The sequence below is a fragment of the Leptosomus discolor genome, chromosome 2, assembly GCF_034619465.1.
Source record: "Leptosomus discolor isolate bLepDis1 chromosome 2, bLepDis1.hap2, whole genome shotgun sequence".
NCBI classification, from domain to species: Eukaryota; Metazoa; Chordata; class Aves; order Leptosomiformes; family Leptosomidae; genus Leptosomus; species Leptosomus discolor.
Window position 1 is genome coordinate 104,253,112 of NC_141392.1, and position 20,921 is coordinate 104,274,032.

General features: G+C 38.0%; 1 protein-coding gene across 1 annotated transcript in view; it reads right to left on the minus strand.

Moving 5' to 3' along the window:
- The window catches only part of MYOM2 (myomesin 2), a 72,471-nt gene that overhangs the window by 33,807 nt on the left and 17,743 nt on the right, over positions 1-20,921 (minus strand). The window contains exons 9-18 of the mRNA XM_086460469.1: positions 18,273-18,434; positions 17,371-17,512; positions 15,563-15,762; positions 14,352-14,405; positions 11,614-11,741; positions 8,503-8,686; positions 5,015-5,189; positions 3,686-3,807; positions 1,769-1,789; positions 196-383 (exon numbers count right to left, since the gene is read on the minus strand). Of these exons, the coding sequence (XP_086316595.1) occupies positions 196-383; positions 1,769-1,789; positions 3,686-3,807; positions 5,015-5,189; positions 8,503-8,686; positions 11,614-11,741; positions 14,352-14,405; positions 15,563-15,762; positions 17,371-17,512; positions 18,273-18,434 (1,376 nt within the window). The remainder of the gene's footprint in view (positions 1-195; positions 384-1,768; positions 1,790-3,685; positions 3,808-5,014; positions 5,190-8,502; positions 8,687-11,613; positions 11,742-14,351; positions 14,406-15,562; positions 15,763-17,370; positions 17,513-18,272; positions 18,435-20,921) is intronic.

Below are 20,921 nucleotides of genomic sequence, written 5' to 3' on the forward strand. Positions count from 1 at the left end.
AATTTCATAGCAAAGGTGGCACTGATTCTGTACACCATTTTTTAGGCTTGTTGAACTTGAAAATATGCAATGGAAAGGCCTATTTTTGTGGTAGTAAGTATTTAAGGCATTTCTCTGCAATAAATTAGAACTCAGCCAAAAGCAAAGAAATAATACAAATCAACTCCAGAAAAATAAAGATTAAAAAGTACCAACCGTATAAATCGTCCGGGTAATAAGGGAAGAATTGACTTCATGCCAGTTTTGATGGTTAGCTTCCCGTTTATCCATATAATAACCAAGGATTGGTGAACCTCCACTGTACTTCGGTGCTTTCCAGCCAAGGGTCATTGAATGACCATCACAGTTCAGAAGTGTGATACCATGAGGATATGATGGACAAGCTATAAGGAAATAAGCATCCTGAGAGTTAGAATGGAGTCTAAAACACTGCTGTGTAGAAGTTATTCAGCATGTTTTGTATTGCTTTTATTTTCTGCAGCTTACTGCTATCAGTTGCATATCGGTAACAAAGTAATTATAAAGCTGCTAATCAACATTAAAACATAAACGTGGAAGCTTCTGAAGCACCTGCCTAATGTGCTGCCCTCTCAGGAGATAGCAAGAACAAACAGATGATCTTTGGTGTGGAAATGGTAGTGTCAGCAGAAGTGTCCCCAGACCAAATATTATGCTATAAGATTGAAATGGATCGGAGGATCTTTTCCTGCTAAGAAACAAATAAGCTGCTCAAGCACTTTTGGAATACAGTAAGAATCACCCAACAAGAAAAAAAAAAAAAAGAAAGGCTATGAACTTGAATGAAATGAGGTCATATGACTGTCTGATCTAAGACCTTCATGGTTTTTCCCTCCTATTCCAATGTTATAAGCCTACTTCAGACTGAGAGTGCTTTCTGCCCTATAAGGAACAGAAAATATTTAGGCTTTCACTAGCTTAACATATGTTGAGGCAGAAAAGACATTTCCTTCATGAGTTTACCTGCATGAGTTTACTCCTATCTGTACCGGAAGTGGAAATGTTAGCCAGGCATCTGTCTAGACATGGAGAAAACGTTTTTTTCTGAGCTTTTTAGATCCCTACTGCTAACAAACACATTTTCTAGCAAGCACTGTTTTGTATTTGCATCTGTGAACGAAAGTTTGCCTGAAGACACCTGTTTCTTGACCCTGTACTGCTGCAGTCGGTACAGGCTAAGCTCCTGCCCCTAAAGCTCATCTGACATTTTCAGTTGAATTACCAGTATTATTTGAAGGAATGTGACTTACCTCATTCAGAAGAGAGTATGTTAGCAGAGGCCCTTAACACAGTCCCTGATCTTGTAGCTGTAGTAATGATCAGCATGAAAACTGATAGTGATCAGCATGAAAACTGACAATAATCAGCAGAACTAGCCTTCTGTTCTTTTTTTTCAAACGTGATGTTATACTCAGAGGCCATAAAACATGGTCTTTGCAATTATTAACACTCCTTGGTAAATAAGAAAGATCTATAATCCTATAAATGCCCTTAAAATAATACTATGGAAAGATTCAGTCCACGCTGATGTAAGTCACTTGTAAATAGTCCTGCTAAATTGCTGCAAAGTCTGCTGAAAGAGATAAAAGCCACCAACATCCAGTAAGTGTGTGTAAGATACATGTGCTCTGTGTTTTGTGACATGCCCCACGCAACCGTCATGTTCAAAACACACAGTGACAAAATAAAAGGTGCAAGTGCATTTACGACATAGGGGTGATAGATATACAAGTATCCATGCACCACCTACCCATATGAGACATGCTGCGTCCTAAAAAAATCAAATAGGGTAAGTTTGAACTTGAATCCAAATTTATCTTCTAATAGCCATTCTGAATTATAAATCTTTTAGAGGATTATTTCTGACAAGTATGCCTATTGGTCTTCTTCTCCAAGACGTGGAGGCCACTCAGGCGTGGAAAAGTTGCTCTGTTTTAAATTATTCAGTGTGAAACTGAAACTGTGCAGAAATGAAAATTGGACCCTAGTAGCCCATATCTGTATACATTTGTTCTAAGTAATTATCCAGCCTTTCACTCAGCAGGTGCCATTCCCACTGAAGGTTGCACAATAGATTGTTCTTACACTGAAATTTTGTTTGCAGGGTACAAGAGGAGGCAGATTGTGCTCCAACCTAGAACAGCCAAAGGGAATTTTCTGTTTGGTTCAGCCACATGGTAATAAAGTTTTCTGAAACTCTTCTAAATGGAGCAGATTCCATGCTAAACTGGTTTGCATCACTCCGAATCACCCAATAGCTACCTGTCTAACTTAACCAAGATGGCTTATGGCTTAGACAGGTGTACTCTTCATGGGGTAAAAACTAGCTGACAGCCAAGCACAGAGAGTTGTGGTGAACGGAGTTAAATCCCGCTGGCAGCCGGTCACAAGCAGTGTTCCCCAGGGCTCAGTATTGGGGCCAGTCTTGTTTAATATCTTTATCGATGATCTGGATGAGGGGATTGAGTGCTCCCTCAGTAAGTTTGCAGATGACACTAAATTGGGTGGGAGTGGTGTTCTGCTCAATGGTAGGGAGGCTCTACAGAGGGACCTGGACAAGCTGGATTGATGGACCGAGGCCAATGCTATGAGGTTCAACAAGGCCAAGTGCTGGGTCCTGCACTTGGGTCACAATAGCCCCATGCAGTGCTACAGGCTTGGGAAGGAGTGGCTGGAAAGCTGTCCGGCAGAAAAGGACCTGGGGGTGCTTGTTGACAGCCGGCTGAACACGAGCCAGCAGTGTGCTCAGGTGGCCAAGAAGGCCAACAGCATCCTGGCCTGAATCAGAAATAGTGTGGCCAGCAGGACTAGGGAAGAAATCGTGCCCCTGTACTCAGCACTGGTGAGGCCGCACCTCGAATACCATGTGCAGTTTTGGGCCCCTCACTGCAAGAAAGACATTGAGGTGCTGGAATGTGTCCAGAGAAGGGCAATGAAGCTGGTGAAGAGTCTGGAGAACAGGTCTTATGAGGAGCGGCTGAGGGAACTGGGGTTGTTTAGTCTGGGGAAGAGGAGACTGAGGGGAGACCTTATGGCTCTCTACAGCTACCTGAGAGGAGGTTGGAGTGAGGTGGGTGTTGGTCTCTTCTCCCAAGTAACAAGCGATAAGACAAGGGGAAATGACCTCCAGTTGTTCCAGGGCAGGCTAGGGATTATATTGGCTAACAGGAAAAGCTTCTTTACTGAAAGAGTGGTCAAACATTGGAACAGGCTGCCCCAGGAAGTGATAAGAGTCACCATTGCTGGAGGTGTTCAAAGAACTTATAGATGTGGCACTTCAGGACATGGTTTAGTGGACATAGTGGTGTTGGGTTGACAGTTAGACTTGATGATCTTTGAGGCCTTTTGCAACCTTAATTATTCTATGATTCTATGATTCTATTCTATAAGATTTACATTTCTTTGTTACAGCTGAGGAGCAGTAGGCAACCTGGTCATTATAGCGAATCTGACCCAATATTTCTAACAGGCATTATGAATAACTTCTTTTTTTAAAAACGTCTTTGCACTAGAAAGACCATATGTCAGAGTACAAACTCCACTAAGGGGATGTGCTTGATGGCTGCAAAATGTACTGTTATAGCAAATGAAACCAAAGGATGTGATTGCTGAAAATATGTAAGTCATTCAAGAAACAAGAAGCTGAGATGCACAGAATCATACTTACTAAGGGCTGCCTGTACTGTTATAGCATCTGACTCCTGTGAGTTTTCACTGAATCCTATAGCATTCACGGCTTTCACACGGAAGACATACTGTTCTCCAGTTTCCAAACCATGAACAACAAACCTGGGTTAAAAAAATAGCATCACATATTAGTATATATTTTATAGGAAGCAGTTTGTGCTGTCACAGTACTCACTAAATTGTTGGTGCTGATCTACCAGGTAGAGTCAGATAAACTACAATATATTCCCTCTGAACTTTAGCTTGTTAAATTCTAATCTGTTCTGGGAAGGGACTATATTTTCCACTGTATTTTCATAGTCACTATGAAAAATAGCTTTCAGTTTTGATCTGACTTTCTAGGTAATTATTGTATCAAATAAATAGAATAGTCAGAATTATCCTGTTGTAGGATTTGTTCACATATGAACAAATTAAATGTTTTTTTCTTATTTGTGTGCTGTCCTAATCCCTTTGATCAAGAATTACTGTTTACTTTTTCTTTGATCAAATTTCTTGACTACTTCATCAAAAGATTCAGCAGAATACAAAGTCATACAAAATACACTAGACAACATGATGTACTTGTTATATACCCATAAGAAAATATAAATTACACATCTAAACTTTGCATTTGATGGGTGATTCCAATAAAAGCAAGCGTGATTGTCACAAAGGAAATTACTTGAAGAATCATATAATGAAGTGTGATATTTTCAAGAGGCAGTAAGACATAAATCATCAGAAATACAGACAGGGCTAGCATCGTGACAAGGGAGCTAGAAACAGGGGCTACTGTGCTTTGCCCATAGATGTAGCAGGTTGGGGAGCCCTGCTATTTCTGGGATGGGACACTTGGATTTCCTGCACAGTCGTGTCAACAGCCAAAGCACTTTTCCCACAATGTTTATAGCAGACGTGGTCTGACCCTTTTGCCCATGGATGATGGGAAAGATTCTGAGTTTCCTCTCCTCATACTCTTTCTGATGTGCATCAAGACTGTTTAATCCATGACATAATTCATTTATTTTACGCTTACTCATGTCCAGGACATACAGAATTCTGTCTCTAGAACCTGCTTTTATAGCTCAAAATCATGGAATAGACAAAAGATGCACCTTTTTGGAGAAAAAAAAAAAAAAAACACAACAGAGGTGGTGAGAAAGTCTGCCCTGCAATCTGAAAAGCTTCGCTCTGAGAGTCTGCAGACTGTTTTTCTTCGCATTCTTTCAATATTCATCTTCCATGAACCATTGCTTAGCACATAGATTGTCTTTAAAATATCCTACAGTTTTCAAACCTCCCCAAAATACAGAATTATTGTCAATACCTGTTATATTTAATAGGTTTATGGTTACTAGGTTCCCAGTGATTTGATCCCACTACAGAGTAGTCAATGTAGTAGCCATATAGATCTTCTTCATGTTTTGGTTTCTCCCACTGAACTACAACAGATGTTTTTGTATTCCTTGTGGCCACTACCCGACCAGGTGCGGATGGGACAACTAAGAAAAAGAGAGAAAACATATACTGTTGTGAAATACATAAAAATAAAAGTAAGCTGAGGTAGATGCAACACTGTATACTTTTATCATATTTAATCACTACAGCTATGACATCTCCTAACATATTAACTTTGCTATATGATACATGTATTAGTGTATTTGTTTCACTGTAAGTCTGGATATTTCTATAGATGTGCATATAAATGTTTTTATTTTTCTATTGGTTTACTTAGAGTAAACTTGCTCTAAGCTATGAGGGTCCCTACCTGTCTGATTTTATATAGGTTTTCTGAGGGAGTTACAGGAGAACATATATTCAAGTATCAGTATGAATAAAAGCATACAGATGTGAAAATGTTTTTTTTCAAAATGTCTCTCCCAAATGTTCATTCTCAAATGAGAGGTTTATGTATAGTTTATGTTCCTGTAGCACTAAGAAATGCACAGAAACTATAGAGGCATGATATCAAGACTAAGAAATACTGCCTTCCAGTCAACTAATTACAATCCCAATTCAGAAATGGTCAGCTTTTCAGGACAACTTTAAATGTTTAAATGCTAAATGTTTAGCTAAACTTAGCTAGATGCATTTCACAGAAGCATAGGAACATCGGTTGGAAGGGATCTCTGGGGATCATCTAGTCTAACCTACCACTGAGCATGACCAGCACTAAGATGAATTGACAGTCACAGGTTTGTCTGAGTCTTGAAAACTTCTGATGATGGAGATTTCACAGCTTCCCTGCACAACCTCTTCCAGCATTGAACTCTTGCACCTTTTTCACTAAGAGAATATGTCCAACTTGAATTTACTAAGCTACAGTTTGTGGCTGTTGCCTCTTTTTTTGTCATCTAGTATTGCGGAGAGCAGTTCAGCACCATCGTCTTTGTAAGGCATCAAACTAAACAAGCCCAGATATCGCCACATCTTCACAGGTCACAACTTCTAGGCCCCTGACCATCTTGGTTGCCATCCAGTGGATCTCTCCAGTTCCTTTACATCCAATCCTCTAGACTAAAGGAGCCAGAGCTGCAACCAATACTTCAGGATCAACCTCAGCAGCACCAAGCAGGAGTGGATAAAGCTTCCTGCAATCTGTTGACTACAGCTCTCCCAATGTAGCATAGTGTACCGTTCTCTTTACATGCAGTGAAAATTCACTGTTGGTTTACATTGATTTAAACACCTTGAATGTGCATAAATAGAACCAGAAACATCGAGATCTAAGTGGGAAAAAAAAATCTTAGCAAGGACAACACATTCTGTACATTATAAAACATCTGTCTGATCTATCACAATGTAAGGAACTAAAGCAGTGTCTCAGCCTTTCATGATAGGTTAAGAAAGGCATCCAACACTTGCCTATTGAAGGCATTTTAGTTTCCTTAGATTGATATATTGCGGAGAACTACAAGCACCAGGAAACAAATTAAAGGCAGCACTTATTTCATTTAGTCTTTCAATCTCAAAAGAAAAAAGAATACTTACACACTATCGTACTTTATGCAGTAAGTCTGTAAGATCAAATGGGTTGAGTTTGAGATAAAGGTATCTACATTTAGGACTTTATATGTAAGTGTCTACAAGCACATATTCTTAAGCTGCCATTATAGCCAAAGATCTAGAGCTTAATTCAGTTACCCAAACAAATTAATTTGGGGCCATTTTAGAGCATCTGAGACTTCACAGAGCTGTCAGACATGACTCAGGAGATACTGAATACCTGCTCTCTGAAATGGCAAACTGAAAGCATTTGAAAAGTTACTAGATGTCTGTTTGGCCAATTAAACTGAGCCTCTGATCAGTGGTTGGTAGAGTCCTGAAAATTATTCTTCTCACCCCAATGTAGACATTCCACAGCTGGGTGCCATGTGGCAACTTATGGCAACATTAGCCAACTTATACTCCAGGCTTCATTTGCCACAGTGAGAGCAGACGAATCTAGAGCACCTACATGGAAACACCTAAATTTAGATGTTGATCTCAAACTGAATGCTCTTTTACCATTCAATTCAGATGCATAATACTAAGTGTCATTTTGGATTGCCTAGGACATCCCATCCATCCACTTGTTTCTGCTCAAGAGAGAAAGCTACTCATAATTCCTCTGTGATGATTGCCGTCCCCATGCAGTTGTCTCAGTTACCCTCAGGCGTGTCAAATGGTGTTATGTGTAGGCAACTAAAAGGAGACGTGTGTGTCTGATGTATTTTAGCTCAGGTGGTAAAGTCCATCTCTGAAAATACTTCTGCAGTTTCTCTTCAAAAGAGCATCTTCTGCTTTCAGCTATAGCTATGATTTATTCAGAATGCCTTGCGTTAACCGTTAAAGGAATAGCCTATTTTCTGTACTAAGTGAACTAAATACAGTATTTTTCTTTGCTACCTTAGGGAATGTTTAATCATTTAAATAATTTATATGCATTAATGAGACATCAAATCACAAATACATAAAAGCAAAAGATGTTTTTATTTCCTCATGTATAGTTAAAGATCAAGATAAAGGTGACGGATTATATGCTTTAAAGTTATGATAAACATTAAAAAAGCTGTATCTATCAACATTTAGTGAACTATGGTATACCAGATACTGTAAATATCTCTTCTATTTCTATCAAGTGTACTAGTAAGATAAGTGCTTTTAATGTAGCAGCTGTCAATACATGGGGCTGTTATATGTGACCTCTACAAAACTGCAAGAGCAAACCAAATACTTGAGCAACGAGATGAATAAACACTCCCTAAATTATCACTTGTGGTTTTGAATGTGGCCCCAGGATAAACACTTAATTTTTGTATGGAAAGTTACCACTGAATATGTAGATATATCTCTCCATGTCCCTGAAATCTCCTCATCTGCATGCCACAGGAATTCTGCACCAGCAGTAATTTGCAACTTAGAATATTAAGAACGAAACGAAAGGCTACCTTATCTAGCTGAAACTGTAGGGAATTAGGTAGTATATAATTACCTGAGCCAGACAATATAATTATCTAAGTTAGCGATTAACCTGTATTATCCTATTTTTTGACAAGTCACATTAATAGAGCACTCTGAAGAATGAATAACTAAAATTAACTTTTTAACAATTATTGGTCTCAGTAAGGAGACTTGTGATCATTAGAAAAATTTTTGAATGTTTCTGAAATTTAGCATCTTGGTCTTTTTAAAGTCCTTCACAGTATTGAACACAAATAAACTTGATTACTGTTATTGTAATTATACTAAACTAATTATAATGAGAGTGGTCTATTTCCATTTTGTAAAATATCAATTTTATTTAATACTAATGCCTTAAAATTGATGTCTTACCAATGGTATCTTGTGGCTGAATAGGGTTTGTGATTTCAGATGGATCACTGATGCCATGCTTGTTTGCTGACAAGACTCGGAATACATATGATTTTCCTTCTGCAAGGTCAAATACTGCATAGCGAGGAGATTTTACTGCAACCTGTGCATTGACTCTTTGCCAGCTTCCACTGCCAACCATGGACTAAAAAAAAAAAAAAAAAAAAGCTGTGAATCACTTCTGTGAACTGTCAAAAATGAACATATTGCTGTATTGCATCCTGCCACAAATTTAAGAGCTATAAGAGACGCATGACTCTCAAATGCCTCGCTTTAACATATGCAAATTCTCATAGCTCATGCATGCAATTACTCTACAGAAAGGTCTGAATATCTCAGTGTCTCCCTCCCTTCAATATATGCACACTTGTACATACAGCTAGCCTTCCTATCAGCTGTGATTGGTCCCAAAAGGATTACTCCCATGTCCTGCAAAACTCACTTGAACACCCAAAGGTTCGGTGTAAAGCAAGCAAGTCCTAATCCAAATTCTGTAGAAAGGTAGGGAGGGGGATGTTAGTTTACTCACTGCTTTAACTTTATGTATTCTGTTGAGTAAGGTCATGTCCCTAAAAGCATTCATCAAATGAAATAATTGCCTTTGAATATTCTCAATGCAGCAGCTGAGCTAATCATCACCATGGAACAGAGCCAGCAAATCAGCACTCTGAGAGATATCTGCCGTCCATTAAGTTCCCCAGGTAAACTGTTGACCCAAAATAAAAATTAGTCATGGAATCTTCCAGCAATTTTAGTAAAACCCAAGTGCCCAGTAAATAGCTTAAAATTTCCTTCAAGCGCAGAAAGGTGCATACAAATTAAATGTTTATAAAATTCCATAACAGAGTCTGGGAACAAAACCTGTGAACATAGAGGAACAACAGTGTGTCATGAGTGCTGGGAAACAACTTTAGAGAAATGATAAAAATGTAAACAGCTGGAGCCAATACATCAAAATCTTCTTCACAGATACTGAACCCACCCAGTGTTCTCAACAGAAAAAAGAAATATAGCATTCATTTTCTTCATAATAAAAAAATTGAAAATATGAAATAAACATTATTATGCCATATATTTTAATTTCTGTCATGAAAAATGTTAGTTATTGCATTTCATTTTCACGGAGGAAAGAATTGACATCACATTTTATTCTGTAGTTTGATTTGATTTATCTGTTAAATAATGATTTTAAGGGAACTTTGCTATACAACATAGAGAACCCATTTTCATTTTGTGTTTCTTGAAGCCTTTAAAAATACATTTTTATTCTTCAGGACTGAGTTTTCTTTATTTGAAAGAAATTAATTCGAAATTGTGCTTTTCTAAATTAACAGATGACTGTGGAAAACAAAAAAACAAACATTCACCTATGAACTGACTGAGCAATTCATATATCTTATTTATATGCAAAAGGAATTTAGATTCAGGTACTAATTAGTATCATGAACTTTTTTTTCTAATAATAGCCTTTTAGTCCTCATTCTTGCTTTCCTTTAGTAAGTTTGGCATTTAATTAAGACTTGTTTGTTCATCATTGTCATTGCTTTGTACTGTTTCTGGAGCTATATAAAGCTATTTCTGTAAAACAAGGAGATATATATATTTTCCAATTCATACTTAGAAAGAAATTCAGCTAACCACGTGTAGGTGTCCACTCAATAGAAATCTACATCTGAGCTTTTTATCTGGGCTATTTCTGCATGTTCTGGAAACAACAAGATATTTTCATACCAAGAGCTGGTTCAAAATCCTTAAGTCTGTATGCTTGAAATTCATAGATAGGAGCAGATGTATGCAACTGGGAATAAGTACAAGGAAGATATGCCATTTTATGGCATAGAAAGAAAACTAGATACTTATTTCTATTGAAATTTTAATTACTATTTTGAATCTGAAAGGCAGAGTGCGAGAAATCATGGACATGCTTGCTGGAAAATTTAACTAGTGACTGGACTTCACTTTACACCTGTTGGTTCAACATCCAGCACATAATGGATGATGAAGAATGTAAAGATGTGTTATAAAGGTCTTCTGAAGTGGACATTTTTATGTGACTGAGAAGGAAAAGGCAAGATGGGGTCTGCAAAAAGAGGAGTGATGTGAATAGAATGATTGGTGGGAAACAAACTTTGGAGGAATGTGCTGAACAGATGTGAGAAGAAAAAAAATGCATGGTAAGGGCCTGAGAAAAGACTGTCACCATATTCAAGATGCAAATTTTATGGACAGTTTTAGTGTTTGTGGATCATTAAGAAGGGACATATGCTAGAGGCATAATTCATAAAAACTGAGCATAGCTTGGCATCTAAGAGTTTTAGAGGTCAGGTGTGAGGCCAAATTTACCCACTGGGGAAACTTTGTAGCAAGGAGGAAAGATGATGACCTCTGGCTGTAATCCAACATACTTAATTTAGAAACCTGGCTCCAGGACAGATGTATCTAAATCTTAGTAGCTTAGGTGGGAGAAGAACAAACCCCTCCTACTGTGATTGCTGGAGTCCCCTGTTAAGTCAAAGGGAAGAGGAAGGCAGCCGTGAAAACTACAAGGAGGAGTGTATCTGAGACAGATCTCTGCCTCTTCACTGATCTTATAGGGAATAAACTGGAAATTTCACGGTATAGCAGAGTGTGCCGTAAGGCTGCTAAAAGGAAAGTGAGGATCAAATTATGAGTCAGTATTTATTCCTTGCTGGACCATAGGACTACCAGAAACTTCCCTTTAATACAGTCTGACTGCAAACTTCCAAACTTGCCTGTAGGACTGCAAAATCTTAAGATGTTTCTTTTCCATTAAACAGCTACCTTACACATGTAGTTTGTTCTCATTTTAGACAGCAGCAAGCAAATAGAGCAGGGGCATCCTGTTCCCCAGACCTTGAATTTCAATGGTCATTAAATCATGTAATAAGGCATTTGATTGTCCATGCTTCTCTAACATCCCATTACCAAATCCTGCGAGACCACAGAAAGCGTTAGTTTTATTGTTCATTCTGTAGTTCTAAAAATTAGTTGAATGTAATTGCACACAGCAATGAAGCACCTTACACCCGAGTGCCACTGTACAGTCAGTACCTTCTCAATGAAATACGTCAGTGGCTCCCTGCCACGGGGAACAGGTGGATCCCAGCTGAGTACAACATATGTTTTGCTGATTTCTGAAGCGTGTACATTGGTGGGAGGGCCTGGAATCTGAATATCGCCTGCAAGAGTAATAAATATAGCAAGTGTTAAACAGCAGATTAACCCCTGGATCAGCACTCACGCTACAGCTTATCTTTCTGAACTCCCACCTTGCAGTTCACTGCTCAGCTGTTAGGGGCTATGACATCATCTGTGCACTTGACTTGCTCACTTCAATTAAATTTTGAGAAATAAAGCATCAGTATTAAAAGCTAGTTATTTACTTTTTCAGTAAAAATTAAATATGTCCCCTGAAAACCTGTGCATTTGTCACACTTTTCTTTGATCACATTTGAATTACTTCTATCTGCTGGGCAGAATCTTTGGAAAAAACCCACTCTATATGCAAACAAGACATATTTTTTGATCAAAGAGAGAAGTCTAAAGAGTTATTATGAGAAATTAGACTAGAAGATATCTGGAAAGGAAGTGCAGTGAGGAGAAAAGCAGCTTCAAACACAGCAGACAGCAGAAAAAGAAGCAGAACCTATTAGCAAGGTATCCTGCAATGCAACGGTATTACCAGCCATATAGTCTAAAGCACTTCTAAAAACTATGGGTCAGAGACATAAAAATACATCACCAGCCCTCTGATGACTCCACCAGTTGCTGTGGTCTGATTAAACCACTCTAACTCTGCTGGGTTACCAGGGACATGAGGCAGGACCTGCATACCCCGGTCCAGGCTGAAGGAATTCAGTGTGGCCCTTTATGGTCACGCTCACCCCTCACAGTGTAAGAAGCCAGTTTTGCTACCCAAGGAATTACAGTGGTGTAAAACAGTACCAGATAGGAGAGGCTTGGGCCTATGATGGACCACTTCAAGCATAGTTTCACAGCCCTGAAGAAGCTGCCTCTTAGTAATAGGACAGAAATAGCAACTCAGCAGATAAGTACAAATATTTTATTTTTATTGCTTGCAATAGAGAAAGCAAAAGGTTTGTCCTTTTAAGGTACATTTTGTCACTTCTCAGGCTAGCAAGGAGCATATATCCTCTAAATGCTCAGGATCTGACATTAAAAAAGAAAAACAATGTTTCAATAATAATCTATAAATCATGGAAGCAATGTTTTAACAGTTTACAAACATCTGTAGAACCAACCAGGCCCAAAATGTACACTGAAGTTATCTCATCGTACACATTTCCCAATCAAAACCAGCTTTTTTAAAGCAAACTGACATATACAAAGAAAATTTATTTTCTCTCAATGCTTTCTAGATTTAATTTCCTTCAAATTCACTTTTTCTTTAAGAAAGGCACATGAGTCAGCTGAGTTTAAGACAAAATTGCCAACATACAGTCAAGAAAATTACAATAATCCTTCACAGCATAATGCATAAAGTCAAAAGGTTTCCAATTCGTTTAACATAACTAAATCTCAACATGTTTTCTTACATGCTTGAAAACCCTAAAGCTGACATAATTTGTAATGATATAACATGGTGGTACAGCCTGCTCTCCCAGAATGGAAGGTCATCCAGCACTAAAAAGGAAATCCATTTGTGATCTATGAGATCACTTTTCAGAAATGGTCTACAATCTTGCAGATGAAAGTAATGATCTATACAAAAAATGGTATTTGGATATTCATACTCCTTGATTAAATACACACATTCATGTAATAGAAATCCAAATATCATTATTCATGCTTATGCCAGAGTGGCCATTTGATTCCTCTGATCATTCTCAGACAATCATGAGAGTAGGTGTACGTTCTGGGAAGCCAAACAAGTAAGAAAAATGTATTTTGATCCCATAATGAGCTTCAAATCCTATAATACTAATATCAATTCATTTAGAGAACCACTGTAAAAGTAGAGAAACCTCATCTGTCTTCCCATGCACTGAAGAAACCATTTAATGTCTGATTCTCCTTTGAACTACACCTGTTGTCAGGTGTTTTCTCTTTTACTATGTTATTATTGGAGTTACAGCTTTATAACCTTTGTGGAGGAGAGTAGACAGACTTTTTTTACTACTGAGTCATTATAGTGAACATTTTTGACAGTTTAAGTAGAAAGGAGATCATTACCAAAGCCTAAAAAAAAATCACCACATATAGAAACAAGACACAAGAAATTGAGGTTTTTGTCTCAGAAGTTGGCAGTGATCTCTCCAGTTCTCCTGAGGAAAAGCAATATTTAGTGTATAACCTTAACCCTAAGAACAACTTCTCTATTCAGATAGATAAATTAATTAAAGAATCCAGATGGATTGCATAACTTTTTAATGGAAACGGAAATAACTTGCTCAATTAAATTCAATTTAAAAAAAAAATAAATATATATATGTTTAGCTTCCAGAAGGATAGGAGGAAGGCAAATGTGGGCCATCAAATGCAGTGTTCAGCTGTTTAAACTCAGCTTAGCAGTAGCCAAAGCAAAAAGGTAAGGAGATGCTGTCAGAACATAATGAAAGTAGTGCTGTTGAGAGCGTGGTATTCTCTGTCCTTTTAGACCACACCTTTCCCTTATGTTGTGTCTCAGCCTTGCAAGCCATAATGTCTGTCTGTATTATTAGAAATAGTTTACTCACTAGGTGGATTTCTTTTCAAGCTATGTTTCTAATTATAATGCTAAATTCCTGGAATATAAACAGATAGATTAAAATCATAGAAATGCTACATACCTTCAAGGTCATCCTTACTGATCACAATCTTTCTCCCTTCATCCACATGAATAGCTGTTAATCAAAATATTCAGTCAGTTTCTTGAACTAGTTTAATATATTTCCAAATTTTGCAAATTATAGTTCATCACCTGTTCAAAACTCATATACCTCTATTTCTATAACCCTGTTATTAAATCCTCCCCAAATGGAGTCAACTCAAAGTCGTACACTGGTTCATTCACTTTCATAGGAAAACAGAGCATGATAAGACAGTACTATTTAAAGATGTGCTAAAAGCAAGAATCATAGTCACAGCAGATGGATTCAATTCAGTGGCAGATTAGTAAAAAATATCATGAACTGGACTTTTGTTATAGGAATTAGTCATAAAACTAATGGAAACACAGAATTCTCAACTCAGATTTTACAAGCAACATTGAGGCAGTGCTCTGCAGTCTTCATAATGAGTTTAATTCCCCTCTGAGTAAAAAAAGCACACAAAGCAGAAGGGGTGCAAGTACCTGATATACGGAACCTGTACAGGAGTTTAGGACAAGGCTAAATCAACAAAACTACTTCCCAGAGCAAGCCAGCTTACTCTATTCACGAAGAAGCTCTCATAAGGCTCCTTTGCAGCCTGCAGTGGCCTTGAGCACAAGAACAGCTTTCAGAAAGAGCTTGTACATTAGATAGATTGACATTTTCCATCTGCCAGAAAAGTCACAACATGAGGCCCCCCAGTCTGTAGCATGGGGACTTTGTGCCAGTGCTGGCACTTCACTGAGAAAAAAGATGTGGATAAATACAACGGTCTGTGAGCCAGTGAATTCATATCACAATTTTTATATTTTCTTTAACTAAACCAGACATATTCAATAGCTTTTACAAAAGTTATTACCAGCAAACATAGAAGTTTATGGGATCTAAGGACCCATCTCCCAGTGCAAATGATACAGGCATATTAGCTCTTTTGAAAACAGCTCCTTGTGATATTGTCTATGTTTAAAGTTAAGCAAAAACAGCCACAATTGAGGTGGAGTTCCCAGGTCCTGAGAAATTGTCTGTATGGACATTGCTATTCCAACTACAACTCCCATCTTGAAATTAGTGAGATATTCAATCAAAGTAAGAAATAAACTCTGCTCCTTAGGTTAACTAAGCAAACAGAATCTTAAAAAAAAAAAAAAAATTCAAATATTCAACATCTGTTTCAGCCTTGTATAACCTACTTTGTGTTCTCTCCAGGTCAACAGGGTCAAGAGCTGCAACTGGTTCAGAGACTCGAGAAGGCCTGCTAATGCCGGCACTGTTCACTGCTCTCACTCGGAATATGTAAGACCGTCCCTCGTAAAGACCAGTCACAGGATACTTGCAGATTTTTACAGGAGCGTCATTGCACTGGACCCAGTTTTCCAAACCTACTTCACATCTTGGAGTAGCAGAAGACAGTATTTATCAGTATCGTCCCACAGTAAATATATATCATCCTACACACACTGGCAGAATCACAGAACTTATCCTCACTAAGTCGAGGAACTAAATCACACACCTCATTAATGAAAGTCACACACTTTATACACTCTTTCCTCTGATCAGACAACTAATTCCCACCTTGCTCATATTTATTCATAATGCAATTGCAAAGATCATTTTTCTTGCATGGTTTGTGGCCTTTTCAACTCTCTCTGCTTCCTTTCCATTTGGTTCTTTTCCTTGTCATATAAAGAACAAGTTATTCACTTTTATTTTTAACATGCATCTCCACAGAACATGCTGAAATCGCAACATTCACCTAATCTTTTTCATCCCTTTCTTGTCATATTTTTAAGCAAGGATCTTTGTGCTTTTCCCTCCAACAATGGTTGGGCCACAGAGTGTAGGAGTTACCAAGAAGCAGACTGATGTCCTCATACTGTCTCCTTTGTGTGAACATATCTGGTTTGTGTCCTACTACTATTAAATTTGTGGAGAAGACTGCCTTTTGTGCTGACAGTACCGGGAAAACGAAGGTCATGATCAAGGGCTTCTTGGCACTGCAGTAATCCAAGCAAAATGTCGAAAGGCACAGTTGACTAGATTGTACATAAAATAGTGAAATACTTCCATGATCTATGCACTGCACAAATCAGATATAAATGGTAGAGTCCCCAGGGCTTAAGTTAATTTCCTTATACTGACTGCCATTCATAAACCAACATTTTCCAGCAATTCCTAGACAGTTGACACTGACTAGAGCAAATTATAGGGTAGCAAATAGCAATGAGCTGCAAATGTTGCTTTTAAGTGTAGAGCAATATACATTATGAAATAATTTCAGCAATGTTATTCTGACTGACAGTTTCAGACACTGAGGATCAGATGTTCTGCTCTGGCTACAAGAGGCAGGCATGCACTTCAGTGGAAGAGACATGCAAAACAGCTCCTGGATCCCCTATTCCCCAGCTGCCTGCACTGAGCTGAAACCCCAGCAAAGTGCAAAGCAGACTGGAGGAGAGAGGACTGCCATTCTGATTTAAACTACCAGCTCCTGGGAGCCCATGCCTTGAGCTCCTGGCGTACTGCAGTTAAGGCAGAAATAAAAAGATAATGTAATGACTCCTAGATTTCAGCTTCTGCAATATAGAGATTAAAGAGATTAAATCTAATTCAAGGTGCCCATGGATTCTGGATTCTATAAATTAAATATTGCCAGGGCTTATTCTCTGATTTGTCTACATCCATACTATTGAACATTTTTAGTGTCTGATAAAATGTGGCAGCCTGCGAATGATTACTCGGAATGGCCCCCGGCCCTTGCTGACTCCCAGACTGTGCCCTGAATTGCCTAGGAAGGTACTAGATCATCTGGGCTAAAAGCTTGTCAGGGAACAATCTAGTAATTTAACACTGTAGGCAACTGAGTTGCAGTGCCGAGCGTCTGTAAAAATATATCTGAAGAACCCACATATTGAAGGATATAATGTTGTTTTTTTTTTTCTTCAGTATATACATGTTTTTGTCAATGAACAAAACTGAATAAATCCCGATGTTTACATACTTGTCAACAAAATATCCAATGACTGGGCTCTCACTGGTTGTGTTTGGTGGTTTCCAGGTAACAATAACATAGTCTCTGTTAGCATCATGGCATTTAACATCCATCGGCGCCCCTGGTGCTCCCGCGATCAATGCATCAGCATCTGGACCACAAATAAAAATAAATCTTTTGACCCTGGCTCCTCTGAAATCAGGAGGACTACTAGGAATATCACCTTGGAATATTTTCATCTTTCATTGAAAAAATAAAAAAGTGAAAACTAAGTTGTTCTCACAGGTGCATGTGAAAGCTCATTCTCGCTTCACTGAGAGTTGCGCATGCAAACATGAGGGAAAATTCTGACCTTTATTCTGTTTTAATACATTTACCTCCTTTTATCTATGTCCCTTGTTAAAACTCTAATTCTTCAGTGAGGTAATTTCTTACTTTGCTCCTTTTCTCTGATTATTGAGATGACTGTGACTGGTTAGCAATGGGAATACTTCTTTCGCTCTCTCCTGTGCCTCCTTCTAAGGCCAAGCATAGGGTATGAGAATGCCCAACAAGGCTCATTCCCAGTTGGCAATCTCTAGAGCTAAAATCACCACAGTGAGGACTGGTAGTATGCAAAGATGTTTATTTCCTACTGGAAAAGGAGACGGCAAGCAAAGAAACAAGTGGTTTCTTTACAGGAATGTTTTCTCTGGTACTTCAGGAAAGAAAATGCCCTCAGGAGCGTGCTCCTCTTGAAGCTCCCCATTCATGTAAGGCAGCTTTTTTCCTAGCACAGACTATTACATACATCAAATTATCTGAAACACCACAACACTGTGTACTTCAGGCACTACATGGAATTGTTTAATAAAACTAATCTCTTTACTGCTCTTTTTAATTTCTCCTCAAGAAACAGATAAAAAGTTTACCTCTGACAAATAGGTAAGCACTGTATTCGCTCACTCCACCTTTAGTAACCATGCGCAAGGTGTATAAACCTTCATCATCTTTGTTCAGATGGGTAAAGGAAAGAGCTGCCTGGCCTTCTCCAAAATACAGCTTTGTCCACTTGGAGTCTTTTATCAGCACATCTGGAAGAGAAGACCCATCAGACACATCACTATGCAGGCCAGAACAACCTCATCCTAGTGCAGCTCTGTGCTAATCAGGGGCACAAACTAACATTTACGCCAGCTTTATTCAGAGTGATGGTGTTTTGATGCTATGAGAGCTCTACAAAGAGTAAGCTGCATCTCTCTAAACTTATATGATCAGTGAATTTTACAGAATATAAGGTCTCAGGCTACACTATTGAGTGCCAACGACAGAATTTCTGTCACTACAATTTTTAATGCACTGACAGAGAAAAATATTAACCACATTTCGAAACAATGACTTGAAAAACCTGCCATACACTGTAACAAATGCAGGGTGGAACTTTGTTTCATTTTTAATAAGTTTTGCTACATATTCAGGTCAAATGTCAGATTACTCAATTTCTTCCTCCGAGTTTAAAGACCAGATTTCAGTTTAATCTGAAGACTGCTATAAATACACACCAAATTTAAATCTTCAAGGCATGCCTGTTGAGCAGTGAATAAAATTAAATTTGAATCTCTCACAGGTGAGAGGTGGTGACCCATGATTAATGCAAATTAATCTGATTGCTCAGTGAAACCAGAGCAAAAGAATGAGCAAGATATTTTATGCTAGCCAAGGGACTTTCTCATACCACACTCTTTAATAATTGATTGGATTATTTTTGATTTTTAACTCCCTAAGACATATTGCATACTAATTTATTGTAATCAAAGCAGCAGAACTGTATTTAAAGTAGCTGAATATCTATAAATGTTTATTATTCTATTGCTTAAATACACTTTGGAGCATACACTCAAACAATTGCATAGGAATTAGTTTTCCCACCTACCTGCTGAATTGCATAAGAAGGTATAAAAAAATGACACACATTCAGATAATAAAGCATCTGGAAGACACACACTACTAAACCTTACAGCAGTAAATTACATAATCACCTAAGCATACAGTTGCTTTCTGAGAAGTGTACAGCGTAAATTCAGTCACATTCCTTCCGATGAAAACCTTAATCATGAGAACCTTGCCTAGAAAATCTGTATGTCCCCTTTCTGTCATGCATGTCACAATGGTACTGAGACTTCGTGTAGAGAGACATTACGTACTTTAAATTAAATTAGAAAATGTCTTCACCTAGAAACTTTAACCAGTGAGTGAGTTCTGCAGAAAACCCTGAAGGAAAAGCAAAGTTGAGTGACCAACACCTCTGAAAAGCAGGTCATTTATTTAGACTTCAAGACTGAGTGGAATGGTAGACACTCTAGTTTGAATATATAGAAACTGTAGGCAAGCCTGGATCATGTATTAAGGCCAGAATTATCTGTTTCCACCCTTTATGTGTACCTGACACCAGAAACTGTGGAGGCAGTTCTGTTTGGTAAAAGGAGAAAAGTTTCTGTCCTACACACAAGGCCAAAGATCCGCTAGATCCCTTAAGAAAGCAGCTGTCTTTTTTAATGCAGTCTGGATGATTGACTTTCTAGACAAGCCAAGAAGAACAGTAAATTTTGAAGGCCACAAACATATTCAGAAGTTCTAATAGAGCAGCTGTTCAGGCACCGGCCATCACAATAATATTAGAACTACAGGGTCTCACTAATGCACTCAAATTCCCAGTCTATTCATGTGTGGTGCTCTGTCACTTCTCCAGAATTTACCAAAGAATGAACCTGCAGGAGACTAACCCTTGGAAGCAGAGTGACTCAAGTCTCACATGCTGTTTTCAGTACACGGCAGAACTTTCCTAAAACAGTACTCTGCTGAAAATTCATATAAAGAGTGAGGAATCACCATATACTGAAGCTCCTTTTCATCATGTACTTTGGTGTGCCGCGATTTCAGCTAAATTCTCCACTCCATGATTTTTTCCCTCTGAATTAATTTATTTTATTCTAGATTATAGCATAAATGGCTGCAAAATGTTTGTGCATATAGCTTTATAACATTTATAATCCATTAGAGATAAATAACAGAAAGCTGCTGTTACCAGCTGAACTCATATCCAGATTAGATATGCATTCCTGAAGTATTATTTTGATTTAGTTCTTTCAGTATCTTAAATTGTTCTAAGTGGGCCATGAATTACAGGCATCATATTCATGTTTTCCAAATCCCAGACCACTTTGGAGGATTTGATTCAGTTGACTTATACATCCCTAGGACTCTAGTAGACATTCTCAATAAGTTTCACTCGCATGAAGCTTACTGCTGGATAAACACTTGTGTCTCTTGTGTATAATTATTAGAAGTAAATCATATGTATCCATCTCAGGGCTTTAGTTGTTATTATTTGATTAACACAAACTGAAAAATTTTAGGAAAAATACAGTTTCTTTTAATGCTTTCAAAAGATCCAGAATGTCTAAAGCACATGATGTTGCACAAATCATTAAACTTCTCATGGTCTACATTTATGCATTGCCTCCAGCTCTTAAGTGACTCAACACAGGGACTTGTAGCACATAGCAAAGGTTCGTGAATTC